The sequence below is a fragment of the Lepus europaeus genome, chromosome 10 (assembly GCF_033115175.1).
Source record: "Lepus europaeus isolate LE1 chromosome 10, mLepTim1.pri, whole genome shotgun sequence".
Taxonomy (NCBI): domain Eukaryota; kingdom Metazoa; phylum Chordata; class Mammalia; order Lagomorpha; family Leporidae; genus Lepus; species Lepus europaeus.
The window spans coordinates 44721643-44740634 of record NC_084836.1 but is presented as its reverse complement, the minus strand read 5'-3'; the positions used below and the strand labels follow the sequence as shown (position 1 = coordinate 44740634).

The 18992-nt window shown below is 43.8% G+C and overlaps 1 protein-coding gene across 22 annotated transcripts in view; it reads right to left on the bottom strand.

Moving 5' to 3' along the window:
• BBS10 (Bardet-Biedl syndrome 10) overlaps window positions 1-18992 on the bottom strand; it is a 213453-nt gene that overhangs the window by 138471 nt on the left and 55990 nt on the right. For 10 of the 22 annotated variants that reach the window (XR_009866996.1, XR_009867008.1, XR_009867007.1 and 7 more), the window contains 2 exons: window positions 1481-1775; window positions 7-78 (listed from right to left, as the gene is read on the bottom strand). Coding sequence is in view for 8 of the 22 variants with exons in the window: in XM_062203184.1 (XP_062059168.1) it covers window positions 17405-17564 (160 nt within the window). In the remaining 14 variants the exon portion in view is untranslated. Of the gene's footprint in view, window positions 1-6; window positions 79-789; window positions 1776-8185; window positions 8370-17141; window positions 17565-18992 lie in introns of those variants that run through there. The other 12 variants (XR_009867004.1, XR_009867003.1, XM_062203190.1 and 9 more) reach the window with 3 other exon arrangements.

The window sequence follows — 18992 nt, the reverse complement described above, 5'->3', positions numbered from 1 at the left end:
TCTCACCTGTGACTTAAAGAGATTTCTTATGTTGTTTCCTGAAGTGGTCAATGACTCCAGCTCTAATTTTCAAAATGCCTGCACATGAGGTAATACAGATTAGTACAATAAAATTACACTCGCAGATCCTACTATGTATTTCGCACTTAACAGAGTCTAGGCACTGAGCTAAGCTCTTTACCTGGCTTCTCTCATCTTATCACAACAGTGTTTTTGATTTTTGAAAGGAAGAAGTTTACACATTGTTTACATATGTGAGCCCTGGGGACAGCCTGCACCCTGATCCACCCCTGATCCTGATTTGCTGTGTGGGCCCTCTCAGTTTATCATCTGTAAAGAGGGCAGAATATTAACTGCTCATTTATAACAGAGCTATTTGGAGGATTAAATGAGACCTTGTCTTGACTTGGAGTCTGGCACATGGCAAATATTACCCCCATCTTCCAGATCAGAAAACAAGGCTGGAAACAATTAAGAACCTTGTCCAAAGTCACAAACAACCAAAAAGCATGACTGAAATGTAAACCTGGCACTATTTAACGTCGAAGTCTGTTTAACTGTACCATCTTTTCTGCCTTTGTAAATCTAGCTTTGTTCACAGGGCCTCCGGCGAAGGAAGCTAGAGCATTGGAAAATGAGATCCACTTTCCTGACTAGCATTCTCCTTTAAGGTACTTGAGGCAAGTGTTGAAGACTTAAATAAGAATTTAACCAAGCAATCCAATAGAAAAGTAGGCAAAATACATGGACAGGTGCTTCATACAAGAGGCCATTACAATGGCTAGCTAGTGAACATGTTTATTTGATTTTAAGTCCTTCAAGTATGTAGAATTCTCAATAACATCCAAAGATGAGAAAATCCAAACAAGTCAAATACTACGTCATCAATAATAGGCATATCCTACAGATAGGACATGATCCATATGTGCAAGGATCATCCTGTTGAAATATACAATACCATGAAGTGCAAGGTTTGAAGATCAAGTTTACAGCAGATGGCAGTACCACAGCTAAATTCTGCATGAATGGAAGAAGGGGATTTCAGACGAGGTGATTGTAAACTATGCCCTGATGGATGGGCCAGTGTGTGCCTCCTGATTTGAGGGGTCTTGCAGGTAATACTATTGATGGTGGAAGGGAAAGGAGGGCGATAGGAAGAAGTCTAAGCAATTTTCCCCAAACAGTGGTACCTTTGCGATTACTGATAAGACAAAAACACTCTGTAGGCCCTAAAAAGAAAAGCAATTAGAAAACAGTCCCTCCCTGATCAACCTACTCCACCCACTTGTGGAACAGAGCCTGCCCTGGTTCTGGCCCTTACTCTCTTCCCTCTCTCCTCAATTTCTAGCCAGGCTTTTGCATACAGACCACGAAAATCGAGATTATTCTTGACTATTCCACATTTTCTCCATGGGTTAGGACTAAGCTGGTATTATTACAACCCTTTTGAATTTTCTTTTTACATTTTTAGGGAACTCACTTCTGTAGGCGATCAGCCTGTGGTAGCTTTGGGACAGCTAGAAGATGCACTATTTCAGCTAATTATCCTGTGTGGGATACAGACTCCTGCTCCTTTAAACAGATTAAGTGTCAGGCTTCACAGAAGTAATGAAAACACTGTCGACCAGTTGGCGAGAATTTCAAAGCAGCTCTTTCATCCCCAGCAGTGAGTGCACCCAAGGTCGGCCTCCTTCGCCATCAGTCATTCCAGTTCAAGGCACAATAGCAGGGCTGTTCTTCTGCAGAAAACAGGGACACTCTCCTGGAGCCATTTGCTAAAGGGATTAAAAAACAAAACAACATTACATGAGTACTTTCCAGTAAAAATAATTTCCAAGTGGATCTTAAACGGAAGTGCAAGGCCTCCCTCAAACAGACTCAAGCACAGGTGTGTGACCCTCACATGTTTTGCTCCAACTCGTTTTGAATTGTGAGGACCTGGACTGACTACTTTTTCCCTGTACATGTCTGCTTTCCCTCCTCCCTCCCTGGATCTGATCAGAAGATGGGACCTAGACATTGTGAAGAATCTTCCCATGTACTAATTGGATAAAACAATTAGGAGTGCTTGTATCCATTTGCTAAATCTTTAACAGTCATCTTTCATGACTTATGGATTTTATAACATATTTTAAATTGCTTATCAATAGGGCTTCCAAAAAATCTGAGGATTCTAAAAGTTTCTGAATTGTATGGTTAGGACATAGAGTAGTTACTGGAGTATTATAAATGACAAGGTTAAAAGAGACGTGGAGGGGCCAGATCATGAAGCCAAGGAATTTTGCTCTGACCCAACTCTGAGGATTCTAAAAGTTTCTGAATTGTATGGTTAGGACATAGAGTAGTTACTGGAGTATTATAAATGACAAGGTTAAAAGAGACGTGGAGGGGCCAGATCATGAAGCCAAGGAATTTTGCTTTTGTGCCTTGGGAGAAGTGGGAGCAGAAGAAAGCATTCAAGGTAGTGCTGTTGGGAACCTGGGTGAGCCCTGCAAACGTATGGGCATCTTCCAGGAAGTATGGTAAGAGAATCCCAAAAGAGGAAGATGCCCATATGTTTGCAGGGCTCACCCTTGAATGCTTTCTTCTGCTCCCACTTCTCCCAAGGCACAAGGAAAGCAAAAGGGTCCAGTAGAGCCAGAAGGAAGTAGGGATGGAAGGAGGGAGTGAAAGAGGAGTTGGGTCAGAGGATGTCGGGTGCAGTTCACAGAAGGTCTCAGGGGATTTTATCCTGAGGGAGGTAGGAAGCATTAGATGATCCCCCCCACCCCATTAATTTCCCTCTCAAAATTGACACCCGTAGGTTGTCTCTTCCTATTCACAATCTAGGCATGCTCTATGATCCATTTAACTAACAGAACAAGGCAGAAGTGATGTTGTATCTGTTAGGACCTAACTCATCAGATGTCATGGAAGTTTCTACTTTTGTTCTTTGTAAATCCCTGGGTATTGTGTGACTGTCTTAGTATGTTTTCTGTATTTTTTCACAAAATATCTAAGACTGGGCAATTTATGAAGAAGAGAGGTTTATTAGCTGACAGTTCTGGATTCTCAGAAATCCAAGGGCATTATTCCAGCGTCTGATTGGCTTCTGTAAGGACTTTCTTGCTGAGTTATAACATGGTAGAATTTATCACATGGTGAGACAGAGAAGTATGCCAGAGAGAGCTCACTTTTATAACAAACCACTCCCTTGAAAACTCATTTTTTTTCTTATGGCAGGTAGGTAGAGTTAGACAGTGAGAGAGAGAGAGAGAGACAGAGAGAAAAGTCTTCCTTCCTTTGGTTCACCCCCAAAATGGCCGCCATGGCCGGAGCTACGCCAATCCGAAGCCTGAAGCCAGGTACCTCTTCCTGGTCTCCCATGTGGTTGCAGGGCCCAAGTACTTGGGCCATCCTCCACTGTCTTCCTAGGCCACAGCAGAGAGCTGGACTGGAAGAGGAGCAACTGGTTCTAGAACCCAGTGCCCATATGGGATGTTGGCGCCGCTGGCGGAAGATTAACCAAGTGAGCCACGGCACCAGCCCCTTGAAAACTCTTTATATCAATCACCAAGACTTCACCTTAACATATGAACTTGGGATTAAGTTTCCAACACGTGTAATTGAGGGGATATAGTCAAGCTACAGAACCATGTAGGATGTTCAGTTATTCTGATGAAGAGACCATGTGAGGAGGCTGTATGGAAAGGGAGAGGTCCTGAGACCATATGGTGAGATCAAGAAACCCAGTCATCAGTAGCCCAGCTGAGCCTCTTTAAGTGTCTTTGCCAAGGGATGAGACATGTGAATGAAACATTTTAATGTTCCATTCCATCCACAGCTACATGAGAATGCCCCAAGACTTCCATCTCAGCCCAATCAACCTATGGAACTATGAGAAATGATTATGTTGGTACCAAGCTAATAAGTTAATTGATAAAATAACTGAACCAGGACTCAAGAAGTCAGACTTACATCAGCATCTATGAAGAATGCAAAGTAAAGGATATACAGCAACTACAACTATCAAACTTCATGTCTGGCTAATGGAGCAGGGCTCAGAGACTGGAGGGGTAGGAAGAATACAACACTAGGTCTCCTACAAAATGGTAAACACACTTGTTTGTTCACCTAGCCAGATTTTCCCATACTTTATTATATTCATCCAAGTCAATCCCCACCCTTGCTCAAGAGAGATGAAACAGAATAGAGATGAGAGATGAGCAAGTTCAGTATGACCTCTATCCATAGCTGGGCCAGGCAGCAAGGCCAGGCAACCATCCAGCTGGCATGAAGGCAAAGGACAAGAAGCCAATATCTGATTAGATGTTGTAGCAGAAATGGTTGAAGCTGATTGCCAGTTAGTCCTTTGCTCTTCTGATCAAGGGCGCAGATTCCATCCTAGTTGATTTGGCTTTGTTCCACGGCCACAGACTAAACCTTTAACCTCAGCCAGCTGTCCAAATTGGATGTCCTCCATTAGTCTTAGCAAAGCTAGGATGAGACACAAGGTCTAACCCACAGCTTTTCTCAGGGAAGAGCTGTGTGGTGAGTGAGTCCATCTGTAACACTGGTATCATCAGAACAACTGAGCTCTAAAATTCACCCACTCATTCCTAGTCTCTTCACAAACCAGCTTAAATGTCTTCCTCATTTTGAATTCCCTGTGTCTGTTAACAGGACTAGCCATCTCTCCTCAGTCCCTTGAATCTAAAATATTGACATCATTTTTGAAGACTTTCTCCCCTCTACCCCCTATATTTAAAGTACAGCTTGGTGTCATTTCTGCCACATCTCTTAGCCCTTTCTCTTTTCTATTTCCACAGATCTGGTTTAGGTATGGATAACTCTTGTGGGGATTGTTCCAGTATTTTTCGGGGCTATTGTAACTTCTACTCTTTTCTTTTTCTTTCTTTCTTCCTTCCTTCCTTTCTTTCTTTCTTCCTTCCTTCCTTTCTTTCTTTCTTTCTTTCTTTCTTTCTCTCTCTCTCTCTCTCTCTCTCTCTTTCTCTCTCTTCTTTCTTCCTTCCTTCCTTCCTTCCTTCCTTCCTTTCTTGACAGGCAGAGTTAGACAGTGAGAGAGAGACAGAGAGAAAGGTACTTCCTCCTGGTCTCCCATGCAGGTTTAGGGACCCAAGCATTTGGGCCATCCTCTGCTGCCCTCCTGGGCCACAGCAGAGAGCTGGACTGGAAGAGGAGCAACTGGGACTAGCACCTGGTGCCCCAACTGGGACTAGAACTCGGGGTGCCGGCGCCACAGGAGGAGGATTAGCCAAGTGAGCCACAGCACCGGCCTTTTTTTTTTTTTTTTTTTTTTAAGATTTTACTTACTTATTTGACAGGTAGAGTTACAGACAATGAGAGGGAGAAACAAAGAGAAAGGTCTTCCATCTGCTGGTTTACTCCCCCAGTGGCTGCAACAGCCGGAGCTGGGCCAATCCGAAGCCAGGAGCCAGGAGCTTCTTCCGGTTTCCCACGCTAGTAAAGGGGCCCAAGCACCTGGGCCATCCTCCACTGCTTTCCCAGGCCATAAAAGAGAGCTGGACTAGAAGAGGAGCAGCTGGGACTAGAACCAGTGCCCACATGAGATGCCAGCACTGCAGGTGGAGGATTAACCCAGTGCGCCACAGTGCTGGCCCCAGCAATTTCTATTCTTTTTATTCCCCCAATCCAGCTTTCACATCCTTGGAAGAAAAATCTCCTGGAAATAGATTATGATGATGTCATTTTTCAGCTCACAATCCAACAGTCATGCTTTGAGAACTGCAACGGCCTTGCACACTCAACTACCTTCCAATGCTATAAGAGTGAGCCATAGCTGAATGAGAACAAGGAGCTGGGTAGGTCCAGTGCTAAGTAGAGAATACAGTTCCTGCTAAAGCAATTTACATTCCATGTTTTCATAACTACTGTTCTGACTGAATGAACCACAAATTTCCATAAAATAAAGGTCAGATTCTTCAGTCCAACATCCTCAGCTTTCCATGTTACGTTCCAACTTTCCCCGACCCAGAACACTGTCATTGGGTGGCTCAGAAATGACTTGTGTGGGCACATATGCCACCACACTTCCATCCCCAGCCCAGAGAAACCATTGTTAGTATTGCTAATCACAGTCCTCCTTCCTGCTGGACTCAGACATAGCCTAAGGATCCCCACCCACACTAGCCAAGTGGGCTTAATGTATCCATGAAAACTGCTTTTCCTTGTGCGCCAGCTCGTGTCTGATCAATTCCTGCCCAGGTCAGATTCCCTAGATTCATTGTACTGTGCTTTTCATACAGACCAGAGAACGTCAGCATTTTGAAATCAATAGCCTGGGTGAGCTGTTTTTCTTTGGCCCGCAGTTTGGGTGACCTCACAGGTTTCTCTGCTGTAGGCATTGCCGTCCTGTCACTACAGGTCGTGGTAGGAGACTGAGCCTGATCCTGGTACTCTGTTCTAGAAAGAGGCTTGGATGAAGATCCCCTCTTAGCTGAAGCAGATTTCATGGGAAGTCCCCCATCCCCACACATCACCCCACACTGCAGGGGCAAACACTGGAAGCTGATCTCTGAGAGATCCAACCCCCACTGCATTGCTGTTTTAGGTGGATTCATTCACAACAAAGCTGGTTCTCAGTATCCCACCTGTTTGGAGATCATTTGTTAGGGTCTGTTGATCTATTCAAGTTCCCTAGAAATATCGTAATCTGAGCTGCCTGCTGGGAGCAGCTCAGTGGGTGTCCAGATTGTGGGAGATGCCCACAGCAGACGGAGTATGGGGCCAGGTGAGCAGTTTATTCTGCTCTACATGCACTGCTTCAATGACTTGGGGTATGCTTCACTTTTTCCTATTGGGTTGGGACTTGTATACACCACAGTGCCTAGTTTTCCTCCTTGTTTGGCAAGACTTCTGTTCCTTCTTCTAAAGTAATTGACTTTATTCTTTCTCTTAAAGGAAAAAGTAAGACAGAAGCTAATAATATCGCACAGAGGAACTCAACAACTCAAGGGAGGGGAAGTGTGAAAAGGAACCATTTATTTCCCCACACATCTAATGCAGCCAGTTTGTCTTCATTTGTGATCCTCCTGAGAGGGCCCAGCTGGGTACTTGCTATGGTGGATATCACCTTTTCAGTGTGGATTTCATGCTCTAATGAAAGGCTTGAATACAGCAAAATGTGACATGATAAAGGAGGCCTGATTTATGTTACTTTAAATGCTATTCTGATTGCCTATACAGGCTGACATGCTTCTCACAAAGCCTTAGAATGCTTGAGTTCCTGAGGCAACCATGGGCAGTGATGCAGCAGATGGGAGAGTAAAGTGTGGGATGGGCAAGTGCTGTACTACACCTGGAGGCCTAGACCTTACCCACCTTCATGGTCTTAGCCCATCAGATGTCTTTTGTCTGCTCAGAATTGCTAGGGGGTTTGTTTTGTTTTACTGAAGAATAGGACAGAATGTTTGTGTTTCCATCAAGTTCATGCTGAAGCCCAAATCCCCAATGTGATAGTGTTTGGAGGTAGGCCTGTAGCACATACTGAAGTCAAGAGGTAGAGCCCTCATGAATGGGAAAAAGAGAGATGAGAAAGATGATCTATCTCTCCATCACTGAGGATACAGCAGGAAGCTGGCCATCTGCTAATCAGGAGAAGAACCTTCACCAGGCACCAAATCTGCCACTACGTTTTGATCTTCGACTTCTCACTTCCAGAGACACAGGAAATAGATGTTTATCATTTACAAGACACCTAGGCTATTGTAATGTGTTATAGCAGGCTGATCTGAGATAACTTCCCACAAGAATTAGTTAAAAGTGAAGAGAAGGAAAGGGATAAAATCCATACTGAAGACCACTCGCTAAGGTCTCATTTCCAGGGAGAGTGATTATTTCCCTCTGTTCAAAAGGTGGAGGGAGGCTATTACATGTGTAAAGTCAAAAACACCAACGAGGCAGTGTCTGCAACTGGGGTGGCTTCATGAGAAAGGCAGATCTTGATGGAAATGAACCCTCAGAATCATCCATGTTTCAGCTTTGAGAATTCACCTCACCTGCAACTGTCATGTCAACCAGACCCAGGGTACCCAGACTTCCATCTGATCCCCATCTCAGGGCTCTTACACTTTCTCTTAGGCTGAGGACCAGGAGGAGGGTGCCTGTGATGGTTGCATTTTGTAACTCATGAAAGATTTTAAAATAATTTGTATTAATCCTTTTCTTTATTTAATGTCATCCCCCATTCCATCCCTTCACAGCTTTGCTTGATCATCTGTAGGATAACTTAATCAACCAAAGAGCCCACTGGCAAGGAGTCATATCTGAAGGAGCCTCCCAGCTGCGGGCTAAGAATGAAGACCATGGTTGCTAGTGAAGACAGACACCTGTGGTATTCAACAGACTGTCTGCAAAAACAAAAATTGGAACAAAGTTAGAAAACTGACAAAATGAAGTTCCTCTCATCATTACTGTAGGTATCTTAGGGTTTTCTACAATCAAAACTTTATGAAGAAATTGGAATATTCAGGAAAGACTTCAAAAATCACAAGACACAATGAGGAATTAACTCAGAAAATGCCTAGATAGTATTATAATATATAACAGCATAGACTTATATAATTTCTTTCATGGCATTTGTAATCAATCTGTTAACACTTCTAGATTTCTCAAAGCTACTTTTTGTGTTCATCCTTGTTCAATTTATTTCTTAGTAGATATCTAAGTTTCTTGCTTCCTGTCATCTATAACGTTATAATATGTCTCCTGTGTTCCGTCCTACCCTCTTTCCCTAAATGGCAAGTCAGACTATAGGGTGTTTGATGTTCTCCAGGCTGTAAATAAATCATAAATATACCACATCATTCATGAATTATTCATTGTTACTTGTGCTTTCTATAGGACATTATGCATCAAAATCAAATTCAAAGTACAGTGATCTTAGGTGGCTTCAGATCATTAAAATAAGTGATTATTCAGCTTTGCAGAAAGATTAAAAATCTACGTCTACATAAAGACTCTTAACAGCTAGAAGAAGTAGCAGTCTTCCCTATGCTTATCAATGCCACAGAGACCATGAGGAGCTTGAAGAAACTGAATCCTAATGTGGGAATGTATATTTTGATTTTTTTTAATTGAGAAAAATGCTTTCTCATAATGTGCATCCTTTTCTGTCTTTAGGCTTCTATTCAATTTTATGACCAACAGGACTTTCTTTCTCTTTCAAAAATGGAGCAGACGGTATTCAACTTACTAAATACTGAACTTGCTAAGTTCCAAAGCTTCACTAAGAAGTTGCTTGGTTGGGACAGATTAAACACATTTCCCTAAAGTGATAAGGTGAGGAGTTCTGTACCCATAGCCTAGTCACAAGGTACTGGAGATAGGGGCTTTATGATACCTTAGAAAGTGGTCACAGATAAAAGCATACTTCTATGAAAACTGTGTTCATGATTTCTGCAACCAAGGAGACAGGAAGGACAGAGCCCCTTTTATTCCTCATTTTTTCCTGTCTTCACTGGCTACCATGTCACATCCAACCAGGCCAGGGCTGTGTAGATAGGAAAACAACAAGGTCAGAATATGACAGTGCACCCATGTTGGGAGTTGATCCTTAATTCTAGGGGTCTACAAATTCAAACTCATGTGTGTTTCACAAGTGTGTGTACTTGAAAGCACATTTTCTGGCTGGCGCCGTGGCTCACTAGGTTAATCCTCCATCTGCGGCTCTGGCACTCCCGTTCTGGTTCCAGTCTAGGTTGGGGTGCCGGTTCTGTCCCGGTTGCTCCTCTTCCAGTCCAGCTCTCTGTTGTGGCCCCGAAAGGCAGTGGAGGATGGCCCAAGTGCTTGGGCCCTGCACCCGCATGGGAGACCAGGAGAAGCACCTGGCTCCTGGCTTGAGATCGGTGCAGCAGTGGCCATTTGGGGAGTGAACCAACAGAAGGAAGACCTTTCTCTCTGTCTCTCTTTCTCACTAACTCTGCCTGTCAAAAAAAAAAAAAAAAAGAAGAAGAAGAAGAAAAGAAAACACATTTTCTAGCAAGATAGTTTATTCTTTTCTCTAGATTTTTTTTTTTTTTGGACAGGCAGAGTGGATAGTGAGAGAGAGAGAGAGAGAGAGAGAGAGAAAGGTCTTCCTTTTTGCCATTGGTTCACCCTCCAATGGCCGCTGTGGCCGGTGCATCGCGCTGATCCGAAGGCAGGAGCCAGGTGCTTCTCCTGGTCTTCCATGCAGGTGCAGGGCCCAAGGACTTGGGCCATCCTTCACTGCCTTCCTGGGCCATAGCAGAGAGCTGGCCTGGGAGAGGGGCAACCGGGATAGAATCCGGCGCCCCAACCGGGCCTAGAACCCGGTGTGCGGGCGCCACAAGGCGGAGGATTAGCCTGTTGAGCCACGGCACTGGCCTTTCTCTAGATTCTTAAAAGGGCCTCAAAACCCTCACACTAAAAAATTAAGAATTACCCCTGTAGCAGTGGGCATTTGGTCTAGTGGTTAAATCATGGGTTGGAACATTTGCATTCTATATTCGAGTGCCCAGATTTGAGTCTTGGTTCCTCTCTGCAGATCACCTTCCTGCTAATGTATACCCTAGGAGGCAGAAGCTAATGGCTCAAATGTTGGGTCACTGCCAGCATGTGGAAGATCCAGATGCAGTTTCTGGCTCCCAGATTCAGCCTGACCCAGCTCTGATTGTTGCAGGCATTTGGGAAGTGAACCAGCAGATGGGAGCTCTCTGTTGGTCTCTCTGAAGTAACAAATAAATAAAAAGAATCACATTAGCAGGTATGAAAAAGAAATGGGTGGGATTTGTTGCTAGCACAGTGCCTTAATCATTCTTCCATCCTAGACAATCTCCCAAGACATTTAGTATCTGTGAAGATCTTTTCCTACTCTCTGGGCAGCATTAATACTTGATGTTTAAACAAAAGTTCCTTTACTCTGATTCCCTAGGAAATTCTGGAAGCATGTTTCCATAGTTCTTACTGCTGATAAAAAGGGAAGGCTGATCTGGAATTAAAGATTTCTTTCTCTCTCTCTCTCTCTCACTCTCTCTCATAAAGAAACTATTACAAATGAGATACAACTGGCATAGAGCAGGTATAAACAAGAAAGCAAGGACATTGAAATCTTTAATTCTGTTCAGTTGTTGTTTGGGGGTAAGTGGGGCTATGGGAATTGGTGTGAAATCCTATTTTGAGAGGAGGCAAATTGTAGTGAGAAACACACCAGGATTCTAGTCCCAGGACAAGATATTCAGATCTTTGGGCTTCAATTTTCTCAATATAACACAATAGGGTTGACCAGGGCATTTCTGGGGTCATGGTCAAGGAGGAAAGGATTAATTTAGCCGAACTGGCTAAGCTGACTTGGGCCTGATCATGCTCTTCCTGTGCCTCAGTATGTCAGTCATTCCTGGGTTTCCATTCCCTGACTGTTACATGGGAATAATAATACTTACCTTTCAGAACTGATGGAGGAATAAATAAGGATTCAGTGTTCTCTTTCTTTCTTCTCCTTTCACTCTAACCAATGACTTTTTGAATGTTATTCTCTAATTATGAAATATTTAGCCCAGGTAATGGTTAATTCCCTCCACTCCCCCTCAAATTCCACTATTTATTCATGAATGTTTTCCAACATAACTTCAAACCAGGAATTCTGCTCTGAAATATCAGAATTTTTTGCTTGGAGATTTTTGGGAATTGTGTGTGTTACTTTCGGGAATATAAGTATAAATTTATTTATTTTATTTTATTTATTTATTTTTTTGACAGGCAGAGTGGACAGTGAGAGAAAGAGACAGAGAGAAAGATCTTCTTTTTGCCGTTGGTTCACCCTCCAATGGCCGCCGCGGCCGGCGCACCGCGCTGATCTGAAGCTAGGAGCCAGGTGCTTTCTCCTGGTCTCCCATGCGGGTGCAGAGCCCAAGCACTTAGGCCATCCTCCACTGCACTCCCGGGCCACAGCAGAGAGCTGGACTGGAAGAGGAGCAACCAGGACAGAGTCCGGTGCCCCCACAGGGACTAGAACCTGGGGTGCTGGCATGGCAGGTGGAGGATTAGCCTAGTGATGCCGCGGTGCCGGCCAATTTATTTATTTTTAAAGATTTTATATATTTGAAAGGCAAAGTGATGGAGGGAAGAAAGAGGGAGGGAGAGAAAGAGATTGACTGCAAAGGTTGGTGCTGGACCAGGCTGAAGCCAGGAGCCAGAAACTCCATCTGGGTCTCCCACTTGGATGGCAGGAGCCCAAGCACTTGAGTTATCTTCCACTGCCTTTCCCAGGTCACTAGGGGGAGCTTGATTAGATGCTGAGCACTCCAAACTCTAACCAGTGCTCCAATATAGGATGCCAGCATTGCAGGCAACAGGTTAACCTGTTAACAGGTTGCTCCATAACAGAGCCCCATGGAGCCATTTTTAAATCAAAATTTATTGAGTACCTATTAAGTGTGTAAGCACTATACATGGGTTTTTCTCTGTAATCTCATAACAGCCTCATGAAATATCCACTATTATTAACTCCATTTTACAAAAGTGGGAAATGATATTAGTGTATTTATCTCACAGCCTACATGTGAGGGAGGCAGGGTCTGAAACCAGGCTGTACAACTTGGGAGTCCTACTCCAGGGCACCTCATTTCTTTGAGGAACTCTTCCCCTAGGAGAGATGCTCTCATTTGTTAGCAAGGATTATTCCTTAAAACATTTTTTTTTTTTTAATTTAAGAAGCAGAAAGAAGAACCAGAGTGAGAGCAAGAGAGAGATTGACAAAAAGAGCTCCTGTCTGCTGATTCATTCCCCACATTCCCACAATGGACCTGGCTATCGCCTAAGTCAAGAGCAAGAACTCAATCCAAGCCTCCCCTGTGGGTGGCAGGGACTCAAATACGAGAGCCATGGCCTGCTGCCTTCTAGGGTGTGCATTAGCAGAAAGCTGGAGTCAGGAACCAGGGCTGGCTATGGAAAGCAGGCACTCCAATATTCATCAGCATCACTTCCAAGAAAGACAAGAATGGTTTGGTGTTGAGGATTTTATAAAAATAAATAAAAGACAGGAAACTGCAAATGTTCTTGCTCACAATATGAACACATTTAGCTGAAAAATAGAAATGTGAAAAATTGTAAGGGCACCATGTGGAGGAGAAAGCAAGTGTCCAGACTGTGTCAGGAAGCTCCACCAGGACCAGGGAATGGAATTAAAAAGAGCTCTGGTGGAGTTTACAGAAAGAGGCAATGTCAGCCACTCAGCCTTGCTCCGTGAACCTGCGAGCTCCTTCTTACTGGAAGTAATGAAGAGGGCACATAGGAGGTTGCCCACGACAAGAACCAGGAAAACAGACCCGATACCTCTCACACAAAGGCTTTGGTGCCAAGCAGATATGAGTTTGAAGTTTAACTCTGCCAAGGGGTGATGGGGTTAATTAAAATAGTAGGTAAAGCCACTGCTTGTGATACCGACATCCCATATGGGTACCAGTTTGTGTCCTGACTGCTCCACTTCTGATCCAGCTCCCTGCTTATAGCTTGGGAAAAGCAGCAGAAGATGGCCCAAGTCCTTGGGCCCCTGCACCCACATGGGAGACCTAGAAGAAGCTCCTGACTTTAGCCTGGCCCCAGCCCTGGCTGTTGAGATCATCTGGGGAATGAACCACAGGATGGAAGATCTCTCTCTCTCTCTCTCTCTCTCTCTCTCTCTCTGTGTGTGTGTCTTTACTTCTTTCTATAACTCTTTCAAATAAATAAATAAATCTTTAAAATATTTTATTTATGTTAAATATCAAGTTAAAATACTACAATTCTTCCATGCTGCCTGTTAGACAACTTTCTTTACTCAATGCCCAACTGTGCCCTGACCACTCACAAACCTGGGTGTCTGGGATCTCTCCCAGGAGCCCTTCCTCCACCAGCTTCCCAAAGTCTGGTCACTAAGGAGTTAGTGTCTGGCACAGCAGGGGCTCTTGGGAACTTGTGCCTTGCCCACATTTGTGGCTGAAAATTTTAATCTCATGCCTGGCTTTCCCATCCATCCTCCCTTGTTTGGATATAGGTTGCTTAGCTTTCTGGCCTCAGTTTCCTTCTCTGTGAAATGAGGGATGAGAATACTAAGTCCTGCTGGTATGATATGAGGATTAAATGAGCAAGTATAAACTAAATGTGCTTAAGAAATTGTAGCTATTATTTATTTATTTGAAAGGCAAAGTAACAGACAGGGAAAGATACAGAAAGAAAGAGATCTTACATCCACTGTTTCACTCTCCAAATGGTCTCAATAGCCAGGGTGGGGCCAGGGTGAGGCCAGGAGTCAGGAACTCCATCTAGATCTCTCATGTGAATGGCGGGGCCAGAGTATTTGGGCCATCTTCAGCTGCTTCCCAAGATCCATTAGCAGGGAGCTAGATGAGAAGCAGAGCAGCTGGGACTCAAACCAGCACTGATACAGGATGCTGGGGTTGCAAGCAGCAGCTTAACCCACTATGCCACAATGCTGGACCCAAGCTATTATTATTAAATGCAATCATCCCTGTCAAGGCACTAAGCAATTTTCATATAATGAGAACTGCGTAAATATTAACCACCATTGTCATCATTAATATTATTGACAACCTCTAGGAAGGTCCTCACTGATTGAGAGGTGATGGTGACTGGAAGGTAATGACCTCTAGCAACTAAAAAAAAAATCTGTAAATGTGGCTGTTGCATTTCCACATCTCTGATACCAGAAACTGATGTGCTATAAAAGAGTCCCTGGAGAATAAAATGATCCCTGGGAAACATAAGCCACGCTTTTCTTTTGTCAGTGGAACTTTCATGTGCATGTGCACACTTAGCAGGGTTGGCCATCAAGGGACTCATTGAATAGTGTCAGTGCTCCAAGAGGACTGGGAATGCCCTGATTGTGTCCAGATGGCTTTGGCTATTTTTATAGAACTTCTGTCCCCTGGGATTAGAACCATGTCATCAGGTTTGAATCAGACCAGACAAAAACATTCAAATTCTTCTTTGTATAGCCTTGTAATTTGTACACTCCAATTTGGGACCTCCTATAGAATAATCTCCTTGACCTTCAACCTACTCCATGTGGTTGGAAAATTCCCTTCACCATGGCCTCTCACATATGGCTACCAGGCAGCATCCTTGCATTTACACTGGCAATTACATCTCCTGATGGAAGGAGAGCCTCTTATTTAAGTCCCCCTTTTTTATTTGGTTGCCCCAAAACAAATAATCTCTATACAGTACCACATTAAGGAAATTCCAATTACTCTAAATCTTCACCTGGTCTTCCATATCCCAAATGGAGATCTGAGACATGCTCTCTCCTGCCTTGCTTTCCTCACATTCTTAAGATGTTTTGCTACTTATCTCCAGCCAATTTATTGTTTCCCACACTTTTCTTCACCTAAACACAATTCTTCATCTAAAATTCTTGAGGCCTTACCTGTTTCCTAACTCAGAATGGTCTGGACTTTAAAAAAGTATCATTTTACTTTAAATTTTTTAAAGATTTATTTTATTTATTTGAAAGACAGAGTTACAGAGAGAGGTAGAGACAGAGAAAGTGGTCTTCTATCCACTGGTTCATTCCTAAGATGGCCACAACGGCTGGAGCTGAGCCAATCTGAAGCCAGGAGCCTCTTCCTGGTCTTCCACATGGGTGCAGGGGCCCAAGCACCTGGGCCATCCTCCACTGCTTTCCCAGGCCTCAGTAGAGAGCTGGATCAGAAGATAAGCAGCCGGGACTAGAACCAGAGCCCATATGGGATGTCGGCACTTCAGGCCATGGCTTCAACACACTGTGCCACAGCGCAGGCCCCTTACTTTTACTTTAAAAAAAAAAAAAAAAACTAATATTATTTGAGAGAGAGAAAGAGAGGGAGAATGCCACCTTCTATCTGCTGGTTCATTCATCAGATACCTACAACAGGCAGGGCTGGGCCAGGGCAGAGCCAGAAGCCTAGAACTCCATCCAGGTCTCCCATGTGGGTGGCAGAGGCCCATTTATCTGAGCCATCAACTGTTGCCACCCAGGATGCAGAAGAGCAGGAAGCTGGAGTCAGGAGCAGAGCTAGGACTCAAACCCAGGCACTCCAGTATGAGACATGGGCATTTTAACTACTAGCTGACCACCCACTCCTGTATTTTAAATAACATACCCAACTGGGCCTGCGAAGCACCCCATACACAAACATACTTTAATTTCAAAACATAAATATGCAGACAAATGGAATAAAGATCACAGATAACTTATCATTTCAGGTCAGATTTGGCTACCTCATGAGTTTTCTACAAGGTAACAAGAAAACTTTTATTTTAACAGCCTTTTTTATTTTGGAATTGCAGATAAAGAATTCTGGACTTATGAAAACAATTTGTTTATAATATAACTTCGCAGGGGAAACTCTGTATTTCCTTCTAAACGAATGGAGTCCTGTTAGTTTCTCTCCTGGGTCTCTTCCTGTGGCCTTGTACTCTGCCCTGCAGAGGACAGGATTGGGTAGAGAGTACCCTGGTTGGTAACCTTGGGAAATCAACTGGGCCTGCTCCACTCAGCTTGGTGCCAGTTGTCCTTTTGGGAAGGATCTGATAACTGGCTCTGCTGTAGCCTTGTGGCCTTGTGATTTTAGTTACAAATCCTGCTTCTGGCCCTGGATTTTTTATTACTTTTCACAGTGATGATACTTTGGCCTCTTTCTGCCACCCTTTGCTTTGTTTCTCAGTGGGTTAATAACTTAAGTGAAAAGTTTCAGTTCCTCAGACACATCAGCACTGGGTCCTTGGCTGGGAACACTGAGCAATTTAAAAATCTTTATTTTTTTATTTTCATTCACTTGAAAGGTAGAGAGACATGGAGAGATCTTCCATCCACTAGTTCACTTTCTAAATGCCTCAAATAGCTGAAGTTTGGTCATGTTGAAGTCAGACACTGGGAACTCCAATTGAGTCGCCCACATAAATGCCAGGAACCCAAGTACTTGAGCCACAGTCTGCTGCCTTCCAGGATATGCAATAGAGGCAAGCTGGAATCAGAAGCACGGCCGGGACTTGAATCCAAGCACTCTTATGGGATACAGGCATCGCAAGATGTGTCTTAACTGCTGTACCAAATACCCATCACACATTGAGAAATTACACCAGTGACTTTTAACAAAAGATTTATTATTTATTTGAAAGCCAGAGTTACAGAGAGAGGGGGAGAGATAAAAAGAGAAAGATCTTGCATCTGCTGGCTTACTCCTCAGATGGCGGCAACAGCTGGGGCTGGGTCAGGCTGAAGTCAGTGCTTTTAGGTCCCCCCCCCTTTTTTTTTGAGTCTTTGGCAGCTCTGCTTCCCTTGGCTGGGATGGGGAGGGTCCCAGCAGGTGTGGAGGGCGCGGGTGAGTGCAGAGGGGTGGACAGGCCAGCAGGTGGCAAGTACTGAGCCCCTCTCAGGGGTGGCCTCCTACCATGTGGGTATCAGGCTTGGCTCTGCAGGCTGGCTCGTCGCTTCTGATGGGCGAGGGCAACACAGTGTCTGGCTGTCTGTGTCTCCCACATGGGTGGCAGGAGCCCAAACACTTGGATCATCTTCTGCTGTTTTTTCCCATACTGTTAGCAGGGAGCTGCATGAAAAGTAGGGCAGCAAGGACTTGAATCAGTACCCATGTGGGATGCTAGCACTTCAAGTTTTATCTCTATGCCACAATGCTAGCCCCAACACCAATGGAAAGAAAAATGCTTGAAAGAAATATGTATACTTATGGAGAAGATATTAGTGATGTTGGTGCTTGGATTTGGATATATGGGTAGGGCTTTTGACCTTGGTCATTAAAGAGGTTTGTATTTGGCCAGCCAAGTTTTGCAGTTGTGGTCACATGCACATCCCCTGCCATGGTAGTGGAACTGATACTTGTCAGTGAGCATCTAGCTTGGGATTCAGTAGATGGTGCATTTCCTCTTTCTGCACACATCATACCCCAGCACAGGGAGGTCTCTGGCTGCTTCCTTCAATAGGCCTTGGGCAGATGGGCAATCCAGAGTCTACTCTCCTAACTGGTATCTCTGTTCAAGGAGAGCCTCTTTGCCCTACCACATCTTCAGTCTTCTCTTAGACAAGTTGGAGGTGGTGATTGGCGAAGGGCCATGAGATCAGATTTGGCCTCTCTGAGCTATGCTGAGTCAATGTTTCCAGCATGTCCCATTTGAGAACTTGTAGCATTCATTAGCTACTGGTCACAGTTTTGGGTTTCAGCTAAAATTCTGAGATAGCAGAAATACTCATTGAATGAAATAACCTTCAAATCCATTAATTTCTTTGGACTAATGGATGTAGAATATCAATTACAGAAAAAATGACTTTTGACCAAAAACAGAGAGAAATGGACTCCATCTTTATAAGCAGTCTGATTAGAAGGGGCTGTTTGTATGTTCTGCACCTTCCTCAATAGCTTTTCTTTACCAATTATTAGAAAGCTTTTCTTGATCATTTGAATTTATTACAAGGCAAACATTGGTATATGTAACTACATTTTGATTGCTTACAGTATTTTTAAAAATTTTTTTGGTACTACACATGCAAAATTTATTTTCTTTTTCTTTTTGTATCTTTTTTTGCAGTACATCCGTAAAAATGAAGCTGTTTATTGAATATTTATTTATTTATTTATTTTCATCTACTCAAAAGGCAGAGCTACAGCAAGAGTGCGTTAGTTATTTCTTCCATTGGCTGGTTTACACCCCACAAAGGCCAAATCCAGGAGCCCAAAACTCTTATCTTCCATGTGGGTAGCAGGGGACCTAAGCATTTGAGCTACTACTTCCTTGAATGCATTCGCAGGGAGCTGGATTGGAAGTAGAGTAGCCAGATCTCAAAACAGGCACTGTGATATGGGATGCAGGCATCCCAAGCAGGGGCTTAATCTTAATTCTGCCACAATACCCACCATGAAGCTGATTTTTTATGCTCAAATGCTGGGCCACATTCTGGTGCTTTCTACTTTCCTGAACTCAGAAATTTCACACATTTCCCACATCTCCACACACTGCCCTTG